Consider the following 22,827-nt stretch of genomic DNA (forward strand, 5'->3'; position numbering starts at 1 on the left):
GGCGCCGCAGGCCCGGAAGGAGTAGCGCTGCAAGGCGGGGTGCGGCCGGCCCGCCTCGGCCCTCCCCTCAGCGCTGCCCTCCCCGTTCCTCCCTTAGCTCTCAGGCGCAGCCCCGTACCCCTTCGCGCCGTGCTGCCCTACGCGGGGCCCTCGGCCCTGTTTCCCCGGGTACTGCGGCCCTGCGGTGAAACGGGGTCGTTAGAGCCGAGGACTGGCTGCTAAACGTACACGGCGGTGCTTGGGGCCCGTCCAGGTGTGCGTTGGAGGGCTCTGTGTGAGACGCTGCTCTGGTCTGGCAGATTTATTTTATCAGGTGGTTTCAGAAACGTGTATAGCAGAAAGCAGATAGGCAGCTCGATTAGCAGAGCTCGATTAGCACGGCAGAGCTTTGGTAGGGGCTGCCAGGGAACTGATCTCAGCTCACACATCTGAAGTGCAGACATTTGTGTCTGAGGTCCTGGGCTCTCCTGACAGCTCTGGAAGGAAACACAGAACAGTCCTGGTCCGAGCACAGCCACCTGCAGCCCCAAATTGCACCCTGCGTTTGATGCTTTGGTCTCTGCGGTCCTCAGCTTGTTTAGATGTGCCCTCTGCATCTGTACTGAGGGGACGGAGCTCACCAAAAGCCTGCAGAAAATCTGAAATGTTTTTTGTTGTTGTTTATCTGCTGCTTTTGTTACCTTCCTTCCCAGTACGCTCTAAAGAGGAATCTCACTCTTTGCAATTGTATCCTCCTGCCCCTGGAAAGCAGCTCATTCCTCGGTGCTGTTTGACCCTTAACTTTGATTATTTCTGTCTGTTTTAAATGTCAGAGGCCACTTGCTGCTTCCAGGGAAGCACCTGGGTGCACAGGTGACACAAATTACTTATTTAAGACAGCTGCATTGGAATGTTAATAAACATAGGAACATGGTTCACCAGCTACGGTAGCGATGGGTTGATGGTTGGACAAGATGGTCTTAGAGGTATCTTCCATAGGCATGGTTCTGTGAGAATGGCCTGAATTTGCCTTTATAATGGTCATTCAAATCCTTTTTTTTTTCTTGTTTCTTTTTAATTATTCTAGGTAGTTCAGAAACCTACAGAAATCCTTCCTCAGAAACCTCCTAGATGAGATCAGCACTTGTCAAAACAGAGTTTGGAGGTGGCCTTGCTACTGTCTGCGTGCTTTAAATATCCTGAAAATCTTTCTGTTCAAAGAAAACCTTTCAGAACAGTGGGGAGCTCAGAACAGTAACATCAGCCTCTGTCTGCAACCAGGAAAAAAAAAGGTGGGAAGTGTTTTTCCTTTCTTTGTGGAGCAGTGTGAACTTTAAAGCTTAATGAGAGCAATTTGAGTAGTAACAGCGTTACTCACTTCAAAGCAAAAACATTCTGATATTCCAGAATAATCTGTCCTAAGGGATGTATTCTTTCTCCTCTTGTGGTTAGAATAATTTGGTGCATGTTACGCTTTTTTTGTTCTTGATAGCTTTGAAACCTGCCTTGAATGAGAGCTTATCTCTGCCTCAAGGTTTCCAACCCAAAGGGCTGTCTGGTTGATGTCAGGCTTGGTTAGAAACCCTCCATGAGCAGGTTTCTGGGCAGAGGATCTCCATCCTTATGGCATTCCAGCAAGGAATGTCATGCTGCTGAAAGCATGAGACATCTCTGTTCTCTGCAGTGTGGTACCTTTTCAGCTCCCTGTCTGTAGCTCCATTTCACATAACTCCTTCTCTTGCTTCAGCTACTGAGAGTCTGACCTGTCAGAGGTTTTACAGTGACCACTGGATTCACTGGGAGTTGAACTCTTGTGAGATCAGCGTCTTAAGAAGGAAGTCTTGCTGGCCTTAAAGCAGGCTCACTGTTTTAAACTAAAAAGAGTCTTTCTTGAAGTATTCAGCTTCTGCCCACTCGCAGTGCTAAGGCTGCAGAATGCTACAGCCACAGATCCGTTCAGAGGCAATCTGTACAGTCAAATATTGCTCTGACTTCTTTTTTTCCCCTTTGACATTATTTCATAACAATACTCTCTTTCTCCATGCCTCTTTTCTATTGACAAACAGTATTGTATCCCTCAAAGTGATGAAAGCAAAAGCCACTGAACTGCACAATCAACACATGGCAGTTCCTTTCGTTTTTAATGAAATATATGACAGCAAATGGACCAATAATGTACCTGTGTAATTCACACTCATAGACCAAAGGAAAAAGACATTGTTAAGCACTAGGTTTAATACACAGAGAGTATCCCGATGGATACAACAGAAAAGTTAATTCGTTCAGAATTGTAAGGAAGGAACAATTGTGCATGATTTTTTTGGGGGGGTTGGTTTCACCATGAACAAACGTTGGAACCAGGCCTCTCAATGCAGGCAGGTCAAGGGACGGAGTAAAAGCAGAAGTTTGCTCATTATTACTGAGATTATTTTCTGTATGCAGAATGTGGGAATAGCTATTTGGTTAGCTTAGAAACTTTTTTTTTGTTTTTTAAACAAAAAGGAATTACAGAAAGAATCAGTGACAATTATCTGAAGCCAAAATAGTCTGTTAGAGCAGAAATGTTTCAGTGAAGCAAGAAATCTCCCCAATTCCTGTTCTTAAGTACCATCTTTTCATCCATCCCTGACAACCGTTACCCTCTTTGCTTTGTACAGATGGTTGTCGTGGAGATCAGCTGTTTCCCCTAATTTTTATTGTCTTTTTTTCCAGTGCATGCCACCCCCTACACCCCATCTGTGGCAGTCTTCTTCCTAAACAGCCTCAAGAAATTTCTTCTTGTGGAGCAGTGCCTGAATGCAGTGCCCTTCCTCTGCTGCCCCGAAAATTCATCATCTTCTTCAAGTGATGAATAGAATAAGCTCACAGCTCTAAGGCTTTCCTTCCCCTCATCTTTTGCAGAGACCAAAGCAACTCAAACAGGAGGCTGGGTAGGATTCAATGCTGAACAGATAATATCTGAGCTAGCAGTGAGGTGCAGGGCGATAACAGCTATGATGCAGAAGGGTCAGATTAATTATTTGCATTGTTAATAACTGCCCCAAGTATGAGTGCTAAACTTTCTCAGCATGGTCTCAGTGGGAAAGTCTGGTGCTGCTACACATTAAGCATCATACACACAGATGCCAATCTGTATAAGCAGTTCCTCCCACGGATCTTGTCAAATGGAAGCACTTGTGGAAAGCTGCCCACCAACTTGCTGTCACGTCTATTCCAGGGGAAATGGCAGACATCTGACACCCCGCGTGCCAAGGGCTGCTGCATCATTGTGCTGGGTCACTGAGCCATGAGGCATTTTCCAGCCAGAAAGGAAACTACTTGCACTGGAGGTAGAGGGTTCCTTTGTTGGAATAGTATCTGCAGAGAATTACTGAGTTGGTTCATGTTCTGCCTGCCCAGCTTTTGAGTATTAAGGGAAATGTGAACCTAAAAACATGAGTGAGAGTGTGAATGAGACAACTGCAAAGCAAAAGGAGTCCCTCTGCCATACTTGATCAGACTGTGAGCTTCTTTCCAGCTGTATTTTCACCTTACATTTGGAAACCCTTTTATAGTTTTTTAGACAGGATTAGTTTCTATAATCTTGAGTGTGAAACTGAAGCCTCCTTCCTCTGCAGTATGGGGTTTGACATGGGACAGTTCTTTTCTAAACTGGCCATTTCAAGCTCAGGGAGGGTAGGTTTAGGTTGGATATAAGGAAAAAAGTCTTCTACAGTGAGGGTGGCGAGGCACTGGAACAGGTTACCTAGCGTTGTGTTGTGGTTGATGCTCCATCTCTGGAGACTTTCCAGGTGAGGCTGGATCAAGGCCTGGGCAACCTGATCTGATCCAGCTGCAGTGTGCATTGCAGGGCAGTTGGGCTAGATGGCCTTTAAAGGCCCCTTCCAACTCTGAGGATTCTATGATTCTACGTAGCTAGCTTTTCTATGTAATTCTATGTAATAGACCAGAGATAGTTTTCCCCACCCCCTATGGTTAAATGGCAGATTCACAGAGCTAAACCTTTCTGGCAGGCTGGCCTGACTCCATTAATCTCCACATTCCTGGGAATCAGAAATCTTTCTGGTTCAGACGCAGGTACATGAGGATATGTGAGCAGTGAGAAGTTATCTTTGCTCTGAAACAAGGGTTTGTTAGTTTGTGATACCACAGTGCAGCTGCAGCAGGCGTGACTTCAGTAACAGCTCAACTTACAGAGGGACTGCTTTGAACTTTTGGGGTCCTTCAGGCTTGAGGCTGATGGAACCAAGCCACCATTTGTTCATTAACCTTGAAGTAGCTTTGTCAAAATCTCAGAGTAAAGCCTGATTACAGTGCAAGGCTGAGATGTGCTCCAGCTGTCTCTCCTGCAGGGCAGCTGTGTTCTGAGGATACAGGTTTCTGACAGTGTATCCACCATGTTTCCCCATCTCCTCCAATCCCACCTTGCCAACATTGTCAGAATCATTAGAGTTTTCTTGTCACTTGATTCAAGGTTTTAGTGGTGGAAGTTTTCACTGCGTGGACATCAGAAAGGAAGAAAATCTAGTGGGTTGGCACTGTCACATGGGACAACTTCAAAAGGATAGCACTGCATAGAGAATAATGTGAGCAAAGCCTGGCTCCTGCAATGCGTGGAGGCTGGTCAGCATTATATGCAGCTGCTCTTAGTTTTGCATCTAGGAGAATGATTAGCAAGCATTACACAGAAAAGGCCATGAAACAAACATCTCTGTCTCAAAACTTGCAGGGACAGAAATTCTTAGGGAACAGGAATAAAAGAGAGAAAAATACATTTCAATCAAACAACCACAAAAAAGTGTAATTTGTCAAGTTTTTCAAACTGTATGAAAACAATTCAAAAGTGACACAAAAATATATATATAGTTTGAAAAATACTTAAAGAAAAAGTACAGATCTCACAATATCAAAACATGACATGGTTAAAAAGAGAGAAGAAAAGACATTGGGTAACACCGTGTTGGCAGAAAAAAGTAAACCCCTCCAGGGCAGCTGTGTTCTGTCATTTAAAGTGTCAGTTTGTGTCCCTAGGATCTGTCCATAATGTGCTCAGTAATGACAGCATTAACTCTGAGCATCAGAAGAACCTCAGTCATAGCAGCAAGCAATGTAAATGAGGGAAGAGAGCAGCAATGGTTACTGTGCTATCCCAGAGGCCTGACCTGTCCTAACACACATGGCCACGGTTTCCTCTCACTGCAGATATAAAATTTTTTCAAAACCACTTTTAAGGGAAGAGCTGTGAATTACGAAAGCACTGTGACAGGTGGGGCTCTGAGCATGAACTGCACAACGTGATGCTGAGTGCCTGGCTGTGAAGCAGCCTTTGGCCCTGGGCTTTTTAAGACTCTGTAGGCCTGGGGTTTTACAGGTGAAGACCAGGGGGTTGGAGATTCATGATCTTTGAGGTCCCTTCCAACCCTGGCCATTCTCTGATTCTGTGACCAGCTTAGTGGGGACTCTCCTCTCCCCTAACCCATATAAATTGGAGTGAATCTGCTGATGGGAGTGGGACTGCACTGGGTAGTGCTAGCAGTAGGATAAGAGTAGTGCCAGAAGAGGGGGAAGATGTTGGGATGGAACAAGAGGTGCTGTTTTAGGAGATGGTATTCCAAAGGGTTCCTAGAGACTCCTCAGCCTTAAAGATGATGTTAGCACCTCAAATGACAGCATCTGTGCTGCAGTGAGGTTACTTTACCACTGAGTGCAAGCTGAAGAAGGGTAGAACAGCTTCAGTCGTTTACTGGGACTTGCACACGTGGCCCATGGCCTGGTAGGGGTTATTATGCCATTTTCTGGCATTTGTAGCCCTTCTCCATGAAGCAGAACAAAACTAAAAAGGTGTTGAAAAAACTGGTATGAAGATGTATAGCCCTTTGTGAACAAACCTTGTTCCTTCATGCACAGGCTCCCTTAGAGGGAAAAGCTCTGCATTGCCAAGGATGTGTAACTGGTTTTACTGGTCATCCCTGACCACATGAGTCTAGGTGGGCTGGCAGATCCTACAGAACTGCCAAAGGGGACAAAACAGAATTCCTGACGTTAACAGGAACCTCTTACTTCCAAATGAACCACATACATTTAGCAGTGCTTCCATTAATAGGAGTCTACCATAAAAAACCCTTAAGAGAATGAATTGACTTAAAAGATAACTTTTCCCCGTTTCCTCTACTTAAAAACATTACCAAAAAGTTCAGTTCTTTTGCTCTGACTTCTTGGTAATGTGTCCCCCAACCTTCAGAGCAAATAACTCACTCACTTCTGCCTGTAAACCCACTGAGTGGCCAGTGCTGATTCAGGACTGGTGTTCTTGCATTGCAGGATCTCATGCAATACAGCAAAAGGGAATTTTCTAAAAAGTGGGAAGGAAAATGTCACACTAGTGATCACACAACTGGGTTTTCAAGCTCGTGATCATTTGGGGCTCTCTGTATGGTCTTAAAAAAAAAAAAAAAAAAAAGGTTAAAAGATACATAATGTAATTGTCTTTTTTTGTTTTCTTTTTATACAGAAATCATACACACAGAACTTCAATCTGAAACTTCATAACGAAAAAGTCCACTAATTTAAGGAAAGCGTTTTGTTGTGCAAAAAGTCCCTCCCTCCCTCCCCTGTTCACCTTCATCTACTGAGGGTCTCACACACACACATAAAGTTTCCTTCCAACAGGCGAGTTGGTCAGAAAGAGTCCTCACTATGTACAGTGAATTAGAGAGAAGCTGGATACAGTGCTGGCAAGAGGCATTAGATGATTGCCTCTATCTGGAAGTGTCCATGTTCTCCTCCTTAAAGTTACTGCAGTGCTCTATAACTTTCCTAGGGATAAAACAGGACAAGGGAAGAAGGTTTAGTTTAATGCTTGTCGTGTTATGGCTGTGGGACAGTAACACAAGGACTGCTGTTTGTAGCAGTCAGTCTCTTCTGATATACATCAACCAATATTGATATAAAAACCACTATACCCCACACAAACAGCTTAAGAGCTTGGAATTTCATCCTCTTGGAATTCCAAGTCATATTAGTATACCTCCAGATCATTCATTCATGACCCCCTCGCCTCAATCGTCAGATAACTTTGAATTGTATCAGAAAACACATGCATACAAATGGTTTCCATGCACTCTACTGTTACCTGTCCCTGCTTTTTCTATTCTTTCCATTTATTTTTCTTGGACTATTGCATCGCCATACGTAATCTCCATAACCTGTGACAGTCTTCTGCAGGCTTCTACCACCTCCAGCATTGAGCAGCTGTGGGTACCTGCTACCCACAAGGTACATATTCCCAGCTGATCTACATTTCTCTTTAATATTCATCCTGCAGATATGAAGTTACAGATCTCAGTTTGTCAGTGACTAGAAACTGCAGCTGTCTTAAAACTGAAAGAATGACTCCAAAGGGAGGTCAAACAGTAAGCTGGGAAGGCTCACAAAAGTGATGGGCTCTCTCCATGTTTTGAAAATCCTTTGATTTAAACTCTGCAGTCAGCTCCATCATTGACAGACTGATATTCTGGACAGAGTTCACACCTCAAGTATGAAGTATAGTGATGACTGGGGACGATCAAGTTAAGAGATGCAATAAGCAGCTTTCTTGCCACTTTGAGAACCTATTTGCCTGGTATCCATAACCACTGATTACCAGTGCTTATTGCAAACGTATAAACACCTCTAATCTTCTGTTTCTATCTTTCTTTTCCTGCTCTTTGCTTGTGTTTATTTCACCTCTCATAAAGAGCACAAGCTTTTCTTTGGTAGCTTTCCTTGATGTAGGGGAACAGGAAACTAAACTGAAGTTAAACTGAATGTTTGATGACAGTGCATTAGTTTCCTACCAGGCCATTTCCTTGGTCTCTTGCCGTGCTGAGGCCATTTTAATCATGTCCTTCAGAAGGGGAATCCCACCTTCTTTGATCAGCAGTGGGCAGTACTTGTCAGCTGCAAGGAAAGAATAAGACAAGTTCTTGTGAACCTTTCCAAAAGCAGTATTAAAGAGTGGCAGGAGGGGAGGGGTGCTGTTGGAGAAGTAACAAAACTTTAGTTTTTTATGGAGCCAACCTGTTAAGGGTTGACTGTAAAATTAAGGTACAAAATGACTGAGCAGAGCATGGCCAGAGGGATCTAAACATTGAAGAAATTTCCTATACACGACGTGTTGTTTATTGCACGGCTATGCTGCCTGGACATTACTAAATTATTCAGATAAGGCTCTTGCTAACTACATCGCTATACTGGGATGAGTTTTTCTGCTAAGAAGCTTAGATCCATTTGTGAACTTGTGCAGTGCAATGGATGTGATTTTAAAACTTACGGTAGACAGAGACCAAGTTATAGAGTGCCCAGGTAGCCCAGTGCTGGCTGACAGGAGAGATCCCTTGTGGAAGAAGTCGAAGGATTGGTTCAAATGACCTGCACAGAAATATTGTAGTTGTTAAAAATCCAAGAACTGCTTCTTTCAGCATCTTCGTCACTCAAAGCAATGCATACTCTGTGTTCATAGACACCGCAGCAGTAAATCCTTTAGCATGCTAAAGATTCTGGCATCAAAGAGCAAGTCTGTGTCACATGGCAATACTGGCAGGCTTACAGGCCCTACCACTTCAGCATAAACATGCTGCCCAAATAAATAACTGCAAAGAAGTCAGCTGATTTCTATTCTCTGTCAGTCATTTTCTTATGACAGCTGAAACAGCACCACTGATAGCTCTGTAGAAGGTCCAAAGCAAAATTATACCCATCCAATGCCAGCTGCTCACATGCAACAGCTGCTCTGTTTCTTATGACAATAACATGTGCATACTGTAGCAAAAGCACTGGAATGCCATTTGTTTGGGATCCCTGCCAAGCACTATGGGAAAACAGAATACCTGATACCCTTATAGAGGAAAAGCTTTGGAGGATGCCACCAGCTGCTTTAACCCATTAAGAGATTTCTGGACACTCTGTCTAGATATTCTCCAAAGGAGAGTGAAAGCACGGCAACGCGTGTGACTTACAGAATTAAGCGGTACTGAAGAGGTGCAAAGGATGGAAGTCTCAGAGAACATCATTTAGTCAGTCTCACCAGACAGTCAGATCATAGGTTTCCTGAACTACACAATTCCACCAGAAACGTGCAGGATAAATTCTGCTGTGTTCCCATGCTCCTCCCATAAGAATTGCCAGGCAAGGTATCGAATTTTAGCAGCCTGTGTAACATGCTACCCTGACTCAAAGGAAGATGTGAAACTCTCACTGAAGAATACATTCCTAAGGATTTCTCCTCCATTCTAAGCAGAGCCTCCATGCTTGGCTCTATCTTTTTCCTTTCCTCTGTTGGTGTTTGCTTTCTGTGACAATCCTGGCTCTGGGTAAATGGGCCAAACTCCTCTGTTTCTCACCTGTAATTGATATTTCTTCTGGAGTTGATGTCCCAGCTCTGGATGGCTGCCCACATCCTCTTTACAACTTCCTCTCGGTGGGGCTCACAAATACCCCAAGCCTCTGGACCATCAAACATGATATGGGAGAGCACCCCACAGGCATTATAGGATACCTCAATCCCATCTGCTTTGCTCTCTAGCAGATTGCTGCAGAGAGAGAAGAAATCGTTTAGAGGTGCCAGAATAACCTTATTCAGCATCTTCCAAAAACAATCACATCTTTTATCTACATCAGAGATGATTATTGAGAAAATATCTCCAGCCTGAAACAGGAGTTGTGCCCTTCAGAGATGCAGCTTTTTAGCAGCATTAACATCACAACCAAACCCTTACAATCCAACGCATTCACTAAGGTATCTTATCATTTCCTTTTAGCTTTTTTTTGAATGACCAAAAACCCAATCTGATGCATCAAAAGCTGAACAGTCTCCAGGTGATGTGGGAGCAGAGCTCCATAGTGCTCCTCCTGCCCCAGCCCAGCTGTGTGTTAGCTAGGCACTCACCTGAACACACTGATGAACTGGGAGGTCATGAGCTGTGGACGGAGTTCCCTGACCTCAGCCACATTGCCCAGGAGGCCCAACATATTGCGGTGCAGCTCCTGTTTCTCTGGGAACTCCTAAGAAAGCAAGAGACAGGATTATACAATAGCAGAGATATGGTGACAACAGGAATGAGAAACTATGCAGAAAGCACATCTAGAAAGGATAAGGATTTTTGGGTAGCTATCAGTGTTTTTTTAGCAGATTTCCAATGGTATCTCCAGCATTCAAGAGACGTGTGATATGAGAACATCATAGGCTAGGGCCTATCATTCACTGCTGCCCTGCTTCAGGAGGAGTGTGTATAAGACAGGAAAAAGGAAGATGTGCTGAGTTTAAGTTTCTCTGTTCTTCTGGTTGGGTGGTTGGATCACAGAAAGAATGAAATATGCAACTTTCTTCCATTTACGCAATATAGGAAGTATTGCTTATGAGTTAGCTTAGCTATTTTCATCTCTGCTGCTAATGTCAGCATTCATCTAGAGGAAACCAGCCATACTTACTTTCAAGCACTCCAAGAACAGTTTCATACCGCTGTAGTTGAGGAACATCTCACAGTTGTCAGGAGTCTCATCAGTAATGTTCCAGAGGGCACTCCATGAGAACTCCATCACCTGATCACACTGCAAGGATGAAGAAACAGCTTTGCTAATGTAAGAGCCCGGTGCAAACCAAATACTTGCTTCATCTCTGACATCACCCCAGATAACTTCAGAGGTAAGAAAATCTTGTTATTTGCTTTCAACTTGTTTGCAAGTGGGTTTTTGTTTTTAACTATTTTTGTCTCCCTGCTATGTTTGTCCCTTCAGCCCTCACCACTATGCAGCGCCAGCTGGGATTTCCTATGTTAGATAGAGAAGCTGGGCTGGCACTCCAGACTATCTCCGTGCCCAAGTCAGAGTAAAGAAAATATTATTTATACATTTTAGTGGGTAACACTCACCGTTTTATCAGCCAGCTTCTTCTGAATCAATTTTAGCATTGTCTGTGGGCAGAGGAAGGGGAACAGTGAGAACAGTTCGAGAATCACAGAGCTAAAACCAACAGGTTCAGCTGCTGCAGAGCTGGCTACAGCAAACTGTAAGTGTATGCAATTTTGACCTTTTGCAGAGTATCTAACTAGTACACCTTTCTCTAAACCAGTGGGGCTAGGTTATGTTCCGTGTTGCAAGTATTTGCAGAGCTAAACTATGTCACGCTCCCTGAACTGCTGGGTTTGCAGTCAAAGTTTGGAATGTGGTGTAACTGCAACAAAGCAGCGCCTCTGCAGTTCTTTTAAAGGGGTGAGATATGCACTGATGTAAGTTGGAAATCTGATGCAAACTCAGGGAGGTGCAGAAGGAAATAGTCAAAAGGTTTTACCAGTTCTGGAAATTGTATGGTGTAGTGAGGATGGAACGTGTCAGGTCACACTGCTTTCATGGACAGCCTGTCTCTGAGACCATGACTTCTAGTGTTTGCAAGCCAGTAAAAGATGCCACATGGAGGGGCAGGGTTCAGGATAGGTTAGCCTTGCTGGGACAGATGCTCCCTTCTATGATACAGTAAGCTTGGTTCACTGCCTGGATGCATTTGGTGCATGGCTGCAAGGAAATGGTGGTAGCTTGGGTTAAGGATAAGAAGACACCTTGGGACCATACCAACCATGACAAAACCCATCTTGCCCACAGCTTCTTTATGATCGTTGTCCACCTGGCAGACCAGAGCATTACAGAGGTGCACAGCAATGCGCTGGATAGACTCATCCTGCCGGCTCTGGTTGAGGATGTTCAGCAGCAGCTCATTTACTCGGCGGTACTGGAACTCCAGCTCCTCAGGAATGCTGAAGTTGCACAGTGTGAGGCAGCAGTTCCGCTGTACCTGGGTCATAAGGAAGCAAATGCTGCACCAGGTGGCTATGAAAACATGACCTAACCACCTCATGTTCCCTTGTTGCTTGGTACTGAAATCATAGCACTACAGTTTGCTACTCTCCTCCCTAGAACTCTGCTTTAGCTAAGCTCTCAGTAGGTACTTCTTCCTCACTGTCACTCTGGTCTCAAGTGGCCACCCAATCACCCAGTACGTGTCACTTTCTAAGCCAGTTCTTCACTGTCTATACGTTTTCTATTCAGAAGTCACTTGCTGTAGCCCAGTGTCAGCACTTCTGATGACAGTGCACTGGCATACTGTTTCTTTCTGTTGACTAAATGCCCCCAACACCCTCACCATTTTCAACTCATAGTCTGTGCTGGACATCTATGCTGTGGGTTATACATTTTTTTACCTCTAACATCAGCTAAAAAGGTGCCTTGCTATTATCACTTACTTCTCCTGGTTCTGGAGAACATCACATGGATAAGGAGCACCTTGTGTGTAATCCCTAACACCTGAGTGAAGACAAAAAGCAGATCTGGGCAATAGGTTCTCTGATGCCTGCCTCAGCTCATGTATTGGAGGCTTAGAAAACACAAATCCTAATACCTAGCTAAAGATGTAACACAGGGAAGGAGAACTATGGGAGCCAAAGCAAGCTGGGCAGCTCTTACTGTGACTTCCTGGTAGGACTCCATGCCATTCAGCACCACCTGGATGACCTGGCGCCGCAGCTTTATGCTCTGCTCCATGCGGTACTCGGAGTTGGTCAGGTAAAACAGTGCAGCACTGCCTGTCACCTGGATGTTTTTGTCATCCTTGTGGCACTTGAGGGCTGTGATCACCAGCTGCAAGGAAAGAACGTGAAGTTTCAGTGCCACTGACTTGCTGTGGAGTCTTGGAGTGATGGTTATGGATGTGTGTGGCAAAGGCTACAAGGAATGCACAGCTCAGGTGTTGCAGGAAGATGCTCATGAGGTGAAGGTACTTAGTTCTGCCATTCCACTGGAACTTTCTCCAGAATTATGTGGCATCTCAGGGTGAAGAAAAGGCTGGGACTGCGAAATTTCCCTTGTAAGTGTGAGTTAAATGCTCACGTGATGCTTACCTGGAGAGCTCGCAGCAGCTGGCTGCAACGCTCAATACGGGCGATGTCAAAAAGGAGGTTGATGGCACGAGAAGTGATTTCTGGCCGGTGTTCAGTGTAAGCCTCGATAGCATTCAGAACTTGCTCTTCATTCTTGTCTCCACTCACCTGGCATGGAGGAACAAGAGACAGGGAAGAAAGAAGAAAGCAAGCTGGTGTGAGAACTCCAAGGTAAGTCTGAAAAGTCAGAGGGTACAACTGTCCTCTGTCCTGTTGCAGGATTAGGCCCATGATGGGAGCAAAGAAGGCGAGTCACTTCTCAGCCCAGAAGGACACAAAATGCTATCTCTGGTAGTCACAGACACCCTGGTCCTTCAGTCAGGATGATTTCTTCAGGCCCTTCTCTAAGAGGCGTTTGGTGTTTTCTGTTGCTGTTTTGGTTTCTTTAGCACTTGTAAGAGCTGTGTGGGGTGTGGGTCTTGCCTTCTGACCGCCCTCCTGCATTATCAAGTAGCTACTGAAAGGTGAGAGCTAAATTGTCACACACAAAACCCTAAGAACTCCTCCCTATTAGCAGGCAGATCTCTGAACTTCTACCAAGTACCTACTACCAATATTCTGACACCCTCGTTACCTTATAGGCTGGAATATGCGTCAGGCGGCAGAGAGATGTTTCAAAAAGGCCCAGGAATTGGAGCGGTCGTTTCAAACCCCGGAAGGGAGCAATGCTGCTCTTTGCTGGCTCAATGCTGAGAAAAGAAAGAGATGAGTCATGTTGGTACCCTGCTTCTCCAGGCCACAGAGACAGCTGCTTGTTCTCTGCTCACTTTGTCTGTACTGCTCTGTAACTAGAGTGATAATATCTGTATTTCAGTTGTGCACCAACCAGCTTCTCCTAAACCTAAACAGGCATGATGAGTCCCAGGTGAACCTGAGCAAAAGGCTAAACACACTGAGGAATTAAAACAGCAGTAAGAACTGATGTCAGAATGCAGCTTTCCTGGACAGAATTTGTCCTGGAAATGTAACAAGCTAGGGCAAAGACTTCTTAGGAATGTGGATTTCACTGATCTAAACTATTTGCAAACTTGATGGTGTATCATCTGATAAACATGCTAGTCTGCTTCTGTGATCATGCAACAACACTTCTTTTATTGCTGCCATGTCCCTTATTGACCAAGAGCCTATATATAATATATATATGCTCTTGGTGTGTGCATGTATATATATATATATAAAACCAACTTTGTGAAGAAGACAGTACTGTCTCATTTGTTTGCTTTTGTCCAGTAAGTGCTTAGCGAACAGGAGGGCAGAGTTGTTGGCTGACCTGGAAAGCCACTCCTCTAGGTCTGTCCTGCTGAGGTGCACCAAGATTTTCAAAAGTTGGTCTGTGCAGCATTCAGGTCAGATCTGAAAATCTGCCTTTAGATTTTAAGTTTCTAAAGCACTCAGTCATCCTATCAACACTGATGTCTTGACTGAGTGTATAAAACCTCCTGTCTCAGAAGGGCCTAATTTCAGTCAGTATTTTATGTGTTTTTGTAGGAAATGTGTAAAGGGCTCTGGATATATAAACCACTGCAAGAGACCTCTGGAAGAATCTATGTGGAATGTAGAGATGCATGTAAGCTAGGCAGAACAAATCTTTGTCAGTACTAACGTGTCCTTACCTGTGTCACTTACAAAAATCACAGCTGATTCCCACTCTAGACTTCAGCATCGAGAACCAGCAACAGTTGTATCTTGCTTTTTACTATCAATTAGGCCCACAGAATTTGGAAGCCCAAAAGTGGGAACAGTTCGTAATTCATCTCTGACCCATCTAGCTAATCCAAGCAGACCTCAGTAATTGCTGTTTCCTTACCTTGTCTGGCCCATCTTCTCTTCCATGTTTGGGATAGTGCAGTTCTCCAGCATAGTGTGCCCTGAGATATCGAGCGAGGTCAGGTTTACCAAGTTTTCCACAAACAGGTTTAGAACCCGACGGGTCAGCTTGAATTTATAGTAACTGGACAGATGGTCTCGAGAGATATCCAAGTGTCTGCAAATGACAGAGAGCAGCTCAGAGCCTGGAAAGCATCAGCGGGGTTTCTGTGGCTGTGCCAGGGGAAAATGACAAGCAGACTGTGGTGGTGACTGTTATTTCCTTCCTAAGATACAGGAATGTGGTTCTGTAGGATCAGGCAGCAGGATCTGGCCTTGTGTCTACCAGAAGCACACATATCTAGTGGAGGTCTACTTAAATGGAGCATGAGTCATTTGGCTATGCCATCACAAAGGAAATTGCTCTAGGCTCAGGAACTGCCTTTCCCAAGCTCCATCAAAGCGCCCACCTGAGCATTTTTGCCTGGTGACTGAGATGCACTAGAGGATCTTTGCATTCCCAGAAATATCTGTTGCTTCATCCCACAAATTAACTGACACAAGTTTTTGTCTGCATTCCCGATCTCTTTATTTATTTATTTTTTCCACCCCAGGCTATTATTCTCTTAATTATTTCATTTACCTTCAGATATTTAAATGCTTAAGCTCTGGGGAAACCCCTGGAGCTGAGGAAGTTGTGGGACAATCTCATTGGCTATAATGTGCAAATGTCCCTTACAGGACAGGGCCTGCTTGTCTGCCAAGAAAAGATCCTTTGGGAGAAACTAAACTGCCTAAGACAGAAACCAACATCATATGTACAAAAGTATCTTCTACATATTATAGACCAAGTTTCACCACAGCTCACCAGCAGTTAAAGTCACTTGGATTTAGTCAGTGTTACCCAGAAGGTTGGCTGAGACTCCGGGGTCGTACATTAACGTGGTACCCCTTTCTTTTTGGGTGAGAAAGTTCTGGATCCTTTTTCTGATACCACTGTGCAGTCTGAACAACGACTGTCTCAATTCCGTGTCAGGAAGCCATTTTGCTGTCAGTGCTGTCAGCTATTTCTTTGCACTGTTTTGTTCCTTGATTGCACCATCCACAAGCAGCGCACTTACACAGCGTGCAATGAGCAGATGCTCTGAGCTGAGAGTTTGTTGTGGTTCTACCTCAGAGCAAAGTCTGGGTGTTCCTGTTTAACAATTGTTTTGAAGGACCAAATTTCAGTACGATTACCACTATCCTAGTACCTGTGTACATCTACAGCCATTTTTTTTGTCATCTCTTGGGAGTTCTGCTGGTTTTTTTTGTTTGTTTGGGGGGGAAGGGGAGAAGGGAAGCTCTTTCTTTGTGTGTGTATTTACTATTTTTGCAAACAAAACCCAGTCTGGCTTTAACCATGTCAGACGTGCCGTTAGTTGGTGAATGAGCCTGTTCATGGGAATGTTTATAAGCTGAAGCCAGCAGTGGATGGCTGTCCATGAAAAGGCACATATCCCATTCTAATAGACCTGCATGGTTCCTATCAGTGGGAAAAAGACAAATAAGGAAGAAGACATCTGCTGACCTGAGCTTGTGAAGCTGTGCAATCACTTGGATGTGCTCCTCTGAAAGGTCCATGTTGTAAAGCACTAAGGAAACCAGACTGTCCTTCCACTGTGTCAGAAATCCCACATCATTCAGCTGGATCCCAGAGAGGTCAAGAGCAGCAAGGGAGGTCAAAGGCCGAAGCAATGTCTCTACGTTGACCCCTTCAATCAAGCGGCCCAGATTCAGGAAGCGCAAGCGGCTAAAGCCTTCAAAAGTGAAGTCCTTGACCAAAACCTGGCGAGTGGGGTTCACCAAGCAGTCGTCTTCACAGCCTCCGGGGTTCTCTTCCTCATAGAAGATATTGCAGCATCCAAAGAGGCTAAGGGAAATAAGCGTGTGGCTGAAGCTCACCAAAGTTTGCAGACTCTTGGCCGTCAGCTTCTCGCAGTTAGTCAGGTAGAGCTCAACAAGATCCTGGAAGATGGGAAATGGAACAGTTACAAGAATTTCAAAGGCGGAATGCCCACCCTGCTCCCTACAACACCTCTCACGGACAGCTTGAGAACCTGTACCACCAAACTTGACCAGTATCCCCACCCCATTCCCTGTGGCAGCTTTAGGAGCTGAGGAAGGAGATGCTGAGTTTCTCCCAGAGAAACCTGTGTGGAATCTTGGGAATGTCTGGATTTCTGGGATTCTAGCTGGTCCCCACGCCACAGTGCTGCCATGCGAAGTGGCAGCTGGAGGCAGTCACTGCAATGCCACCTGCTTCCTGATGGCCTCCAGATCCTGGTCCTGCACGATCTGTTCCCGCAAGTGGATCCGAGCTAGCCTGGTGCTCCGTGGATCTGAGAAGAGGGTGAAGAAGCTTTCATGGGGTTCAAAGATGCTGTCTGTCTTCACCAATTCCACATACCTGTATTGAGGCAATGGTGTTAGCACAGCACAACAGAAGACAAAGGCTCAGTTACAGCTCTGGCACCTTTCCTGGCTCTGACAAGATGTTACCGAGTGCATGAGCACAGACTTCCTCCTGGAGGCTGGGCTATTAGCTCTTCCTCCACAAAACTAACAGTCCTTAGGAAAATCTAAGGCAGTGATTTGTGCAAGGTCACATGTATTTCTGAGTAAACTGGATTCTGCCAAGCACAGACTCTAGAACTTTTTTTTTCCATGCTGTTTAAAGCTATTAACTTGATTTTTCATTTTCAAAAAATTAGCTTGGCAGTTTTCTGCCAGACATCATAAGCAAGGGTTCAGCCAAGGGAAACTAATAGCCAAATGATAAAGCCCTGGAAACAGGTTGCCTTGTGAAGCTATGGGAGCAGCAGCCTTAAAATGCAACATCTGTTAGCTCTTTGTACTCTTATTTTTCTGGTTTGAGAGAGAGTTGTAATGGTTCAGTGGTGGGAAATAGGGAGGCTCCTTTATTGCTCACTGATGTTCTTGGAAGAAGCAGGGACTGTTCATTTCACTCAGGGTTTACATATATGGAAATGGTGACTGCTGGGATACAATAACTCCCAGGGGACAATTCCTTCTGGAGTTCATGCAAATCCTTATTTCCAATATGAGGCTCACCAGAAAAAAAACAAAACAAAACAAAAACCAAACCAGGCCTATGAATTCCTCCCATTTTTTTCCTTGTATCCTTTCCATCACTTTTTTAGAAAACTATGATTCCCCCTTCCCAAGCTCCCAGCTCCCATCCAAACCAGAGGAGCTCCTCCATAGGCCCAGACGTACTCGTTGACGAGTTTGTCACAGATCTCGCTTGGCAAGAAGATGTCAGGATGGAGCCGGAGAGTTTCATTGTCCAGTAAGTAGCACAGAGTCCCCTCCAAGTTGCGAAGGCAGAAATCTGTGCACAAGGTCATGAGTGACTCCGGGCTGTCGGATGCCATCTTCAGGGAAGCAGTGGGGAGGGGAAAACAGAAGGAAGCTTTTGATTCAGAAGATCCTTTCCTCAAATGAAATTCCAGGATGAATTTACAGGGACATCAGGGCAGCTATAAGTGGAGGAGAAAAAAGGATTCGTTAAGAAAGGCACATTGGAAAGCATGCTGCATAGCTATTGTACCAGCAGGATGTCAATAGTTCCAGTTACAGCCTGCCACTTGCTGACCTCTGAAGAACCCGCAGTGGTTTGGTCCCTCTGGGGCTGTGCACTAAATTCCCTCACTGGGGGAATGAGTTAATGTGAAACATTTTCTTGCTGTATAGCCTCATTTCCTAACATGTTTCCTCAGTGCAGAAGTTATCTGGCTGACAAAGGGCTTCTGAAGGGGAAGTGGTGGAAACCACATTGCTTGGTTTCCTTCAGAGTGGGTTGAACAAACCACCAGAGAAGGTACAGCTGGGAAGATCCTTTTGCATAGCCACAGTGGGATCTGGTGACCCCAAACCTTGTGTCTGTAATTGTTTGCTGCCATTTCAAGTGAAGCTTAATGTTCTAGCTGGATGTTTCTCTGCAGCTCCAAGCCAGAAGCTCCATGCAAGTGTTTGAACTAGACCATGAAGTGGATCAGAAACCAGAGGGGATGCTGGACACTGTGCAGGCAGCTGGAACTCACTAAAACATTCCAAATTCTGTCATAAAAAGTATGAGTGACCAACATGGAAAAAAGCAAGGGGCTTCTGCCCTCCTTGGTTTTTATTACCGAACAAAGGAGGATAGTGAGGCACATATTTAGGGGAAGCTAGTCCTGTCTGTTTCCTTATTTCAAAAATCTCATAGCTCTGGCTTTCAGGCTTGCTCACTGGCACTGAAGCAGAACTAGCTGAGTGCACTGAGGGTGTTTTGGAGAAATGACTGAAGACCATTTCACTTTTACAGGGCCAAATCATATTAGAAGCAACCTTAATGTGAACCATTCAATGTATTTCCACGAGCACACACAAATTGCATTGAAATGTTTAATTGTGAGGTGAAATCTGTGTCTTTTCAATAGGTAAGTTCCTGCTGTACTGAGGACATCGGTGCTATGGAGTCAGTTATTCTTCTGTGCAGCATAGCTGGGGAAACTATTGCAAAATGTCTGTCTGCATCTGCAAAGATCAAGGTATTTGTCTTTAGAAAGCCAGAGATGCTCTCCTTTCTTTCCTGCACTCTCAGCATTTAACTCAGTTTCCTTGCCTCAAGCACTAACCCCAAGGGCACTCCTGGTGACTCAGGCACCCTCCCTCCCCTTCCAGATGTTCTGTTCAGCCACCGTCTGGGTTGTGCCACCAGGATGAAGGATCAGCCAAAGCTGAGGATGAGGTAACCTTTCAGATGCAGGCACCACATGGTCCCTGTGGGAAACAGGACACAGTTGTGACTGAGCCTGCCTGGCAGCCCGTGCTCCCAGCCTTCTGGTGCCTCCTTATGCTGCACGAGTTGCGAATTGAAGCTCTTTTCTTCCTTTCGTGTCTCATTAATTCTTTATTTAAGAGCATGCTTTAGTGCCAGGGACAAAGACTCGACCAAGGAATAAACCCGAGACAGAAAGGAGCCTCTCAAGAAGCAAATGGGATGAGCAGAGCTACTTCTTGCGTAGCAGGAGGAACTGCAGTGCTGCATCATTCCTGGGGTACACCAACCCCAGCCTGTGTCTCCCTGGGCCAAATCTTGCTCCAGTGTAAGCAGACAAACCCAGGACAGAACCTGGTTTCACTTGGATCAGTAATTTCTCCTTCCCATAACACTTCTGGGAACTGTACCTGTAAATAACTGTAAGAATCATGTTTAAATCCCAAATTCCTGACCTGCTGTGTTCTGACCTAGAACTTTCACAGCCTTTTCAGTGTGATCTCAGGCAGGTCCTCTGGTTTTGGCTCAAGAAGGAAAAGGTCTCCAAGCAACAGCAGAGGAGAAAATGAATAAAAACTCAGCAATCACAAAAATGTACTTAATGTGCTGATCCAAAAAAAGTCTAAAAGGTAACCTCCCTGCATTGCTGAGCCTGGATCTAACAACACTACTACGACTTCTTACGGGTGCTGTGATAATGTGGAGACTTTTGAGATGTATATGGCACAAATAATGAAAATGTGTAAGCTTTGCTCTAAAAGAGAAAGAAATCCATAATCAACAGCTCCCTCCTCTATAGCTGGCAGAAGAGAAATCCAAGGAATACATGGGCAACTGAGAGCAGAGCACTGCCTTGCTAGCAGTGAGATCCTGCCTAAGAGGATGCATGTGGGAGGAAGCTTGTCCTGCACTCTGCATGGCGTCTGCTTCAGAGATGCAACTGCTTCACCTCCAGAACATATTTTGCCTGAAGCTTCCTTGAGAGAATCTTTCCAGAAAGGCCAGATCAACAGGAAGATCTGAGCCAGGAGGGAAACACGTTCTGCTATCCCTACCAGTCCACCCATGCCATCAGACAGCAGGACTGGAGCCAGCCTTCTACCACTTTTTACTGCTTCTGGACAGAGAACTAAACCAAATTCTAAATTCTCAGTAACAATTTATTATTACGTGCTGCTGACAGGACCAGTGCTTGGGATTTGTCCAAGCAGCTTAGAGAGGGCAAGGATTGGCATCCTGCTGCTCTAACAACCCTCCCTTGCAAGCAGCACGATGTTGATCCCAGCCCTGGAGAAATCAGCTGCACTTCAAATTCTGAGCTCCCAGCACTCTACCAACAAAATCTGACATCGGAACATAGTCCACAGAGAAAAACATTCATCCTCGTGATTTATTGTGCACATCTGAGAAGCACCCAAGCTGCAGCTGTGACCGTGGTCCTTTTGTACAGGTTGCTCCCTGCCTCTTCTAACCAGCCTCGAGACACGATGTGGGCAGGGAAGTAATGAAGTCAACAGCTGCACTGATCAATATCATCCCTAGCTATAAGCTCAGTGTGCTTTGTTGATAAAAATAAACAAGATAGAGATGCTGACAAATCATTACCATTTGCCTAATCACTATCCTCGGGCAGCTTTCTGCAGGCAGTACATCAGCAAGCTGCTTGCCCTGCAGCCTGTCACCATGCCTCCCAGTGATGGGCAATACGCTACCTACTGCACACGTGTTTCTGAATGGCCAAGTAAGAGATGCAAAAAAAGTTCAAGTGTGGGAATCAAAAAGTTAGAAATGCAGCTGCATCTTCTTTCCAGTTCATTTTTCTGTGTGGTTTTGCTTTCATTTTAGCACACAGAGGAACGGAGCACCTCGAAGCAGGCATACAAAACCCCATGTACCCTCCTGCAGCCTTCTGTGGAGTAACAGCACCCTCCCAGCACCCAAAGGAAACTGCAGCGCTGAGACACGCAGCTTCACTCCCCCATCAGCAGCCTCGCAGATCCAGGCAACTTCTTTGGCAACTGCTGCTTCTTTGCAGGCTACGTTTGCAGCGTTAGGGCATTTCTGGCAGCGCTGGCACACGAGGGTTGGCGCTGCTCTGGGGCTGCCCGTGCCAATCTCTACCTTGAACTTCAGACCATCTTCTCTCTCGGTCTCTCTCCAAGCCTGACTCACTGTGGCTTCGTGCCAGTGGCACAACGCTCATGTTGCCACAAACGCGATTGGCAAAGCTTCCAGCACCAGCGATTGGTCCAAGGAGAGGACAAACGACGCGTGTGGATGTGACCCGACCGCAAGGAACGGCTTTAAAAGAACCAATTTAACGCAAACGCAGAATGTGGCGCGGGTCACGTCCTGATGGAAAACCGCACTGTCACTCAGCTGGCCTCTCACGCCGCGATCCGCCGCGCTTCGGTTCATTAATGGCTCATCGCAACCGGTGCGGGAATCGCCACGGGTGCAAGAAATGTCACCGCTGCCTTCCGGCACGGAAACCGAACACGGAGCGGAGCTGTTCGCAGCAGCCGAGCGAACGTTCCCCGTCCACGTTCGATCCCCCGGGGCCGCAGAGGAGGTGCGCGGCCCCACGGCCCCCGGCCGGCCGCAGTCCCGAGCGCAGCCCCGCGGGGCCCGACCGCTCCCGGGGCGCCCAGAGGTCACCGCGCCGTCCCCGCGGTCCCGCCGGGGCTCGGGCCGGCAGCGGCGGTTCCTCGGAGGGGCGGCGCCGCCCCCAGCCGCCCGGAGCCCGGCCGAGGGAGCGGACCGGCGGCACTCACCTGGGCCCAGGCCCCGCCCAGCGCGGCGGATGGGGCCGGCGGTGGTCCCGGGCTCTCCCCGGCTCCGCGTCCTCCTCGGGCCCCGCTCCCCTCGCTTCGGCCTCCGCTGTCAACAAACCCCTCCGTCACTTCCGCCAGCCGGGGCCGCCGCACCGGATACCCGCCGTGTTCCCCCTAGGAAACACCGACCGGGCCGGAACGCTCCGACCGCCCCGCGACACCGGGGAGCTCCGGGAGCCGCGGCGGCTCCGGGCCGCGCTCCTCTCTGCGGGCCGGGCACGGGGACGCCACGAGGTGCGGCGGCGCCGCGCTCTGCCCGCACCCCGTGACGTCGGCACGGCCTCACGCCGCCCCGGGAGATGCAAAGTGGGCGGAGCCTGCGGAGGGGGGCGGGGCGAGGGGCAGGGGGGCGGGGCTTCGCACCCCCAGCGGGCGCGGCGTTTCCAGCCGGAGCGGTTGCGCGGCGCGCGGGGTCGGG

General features: G+C 46.5%; 1 protein-coding gene across 3 annotated transcripts; it reads right to left on the reverse strand.

Annotated features, from left to right (window-relative positions):
• Positions 1-6,737: 6,737 nt before the first annotated feature.
• Positions 6,738-18,187, reverse strand: ZER1 (zyg-11 related cell cycle regulator; the record flags this gene model as incomplete). 3 transcript variants are annotated; one of them, XM_079544570.1, is made up of 15 exons in its annotated part: positions 6,738-6,795; positions 7,815-7,917; positions 8,291-8,388; positions 9,360-9,548; positions 9,905-10,020; positions 10,447-10,566; positions 10,887-10,928; positions 11,588-11,797; positions 12,472-12,645; positions 12,906-13,052; positions 13,519-13,633; positions 14,752-14,928; positions 16,321-16,757; positions 17,049-17,199; positions 18,030-18,187. In XM_079544570.1, 15 exons carry the CDS (start codon positions 18,185-18,187, stop codon positions 6,738-6,740), a joined length of 2,295 nt encoding a protein of 764 aa, XP_079400696.1. The 3 variants fall into 3 exon arrangements, with proteins under 3 accessions (XP_079400696.1, XP_079400695.1, XP_079400697.1); XM_079544569.1 differs by having other exon boundaries at positions 11,588-11,803; XM_079544571.1 differs by lacking the exon at positions 9,360-9,548 and having other exon boundaries at positions 11,588-11,803.
• Positions 18,188-22,827: the final 4,640 nt, after the last annotated feature.

This window comes from Tetrao urogallus, assembly GCF_951394365.1.
Source record: "Tetrao urogallus genome assembly, chromosome: 19".
Taxonomy (NCBI): domain Eukaryota; kingdom Metazoa; phylum Chordata; class Aves; order Galliformes; family Phasianidae; genus Tetrao; species Tetrao urogallus.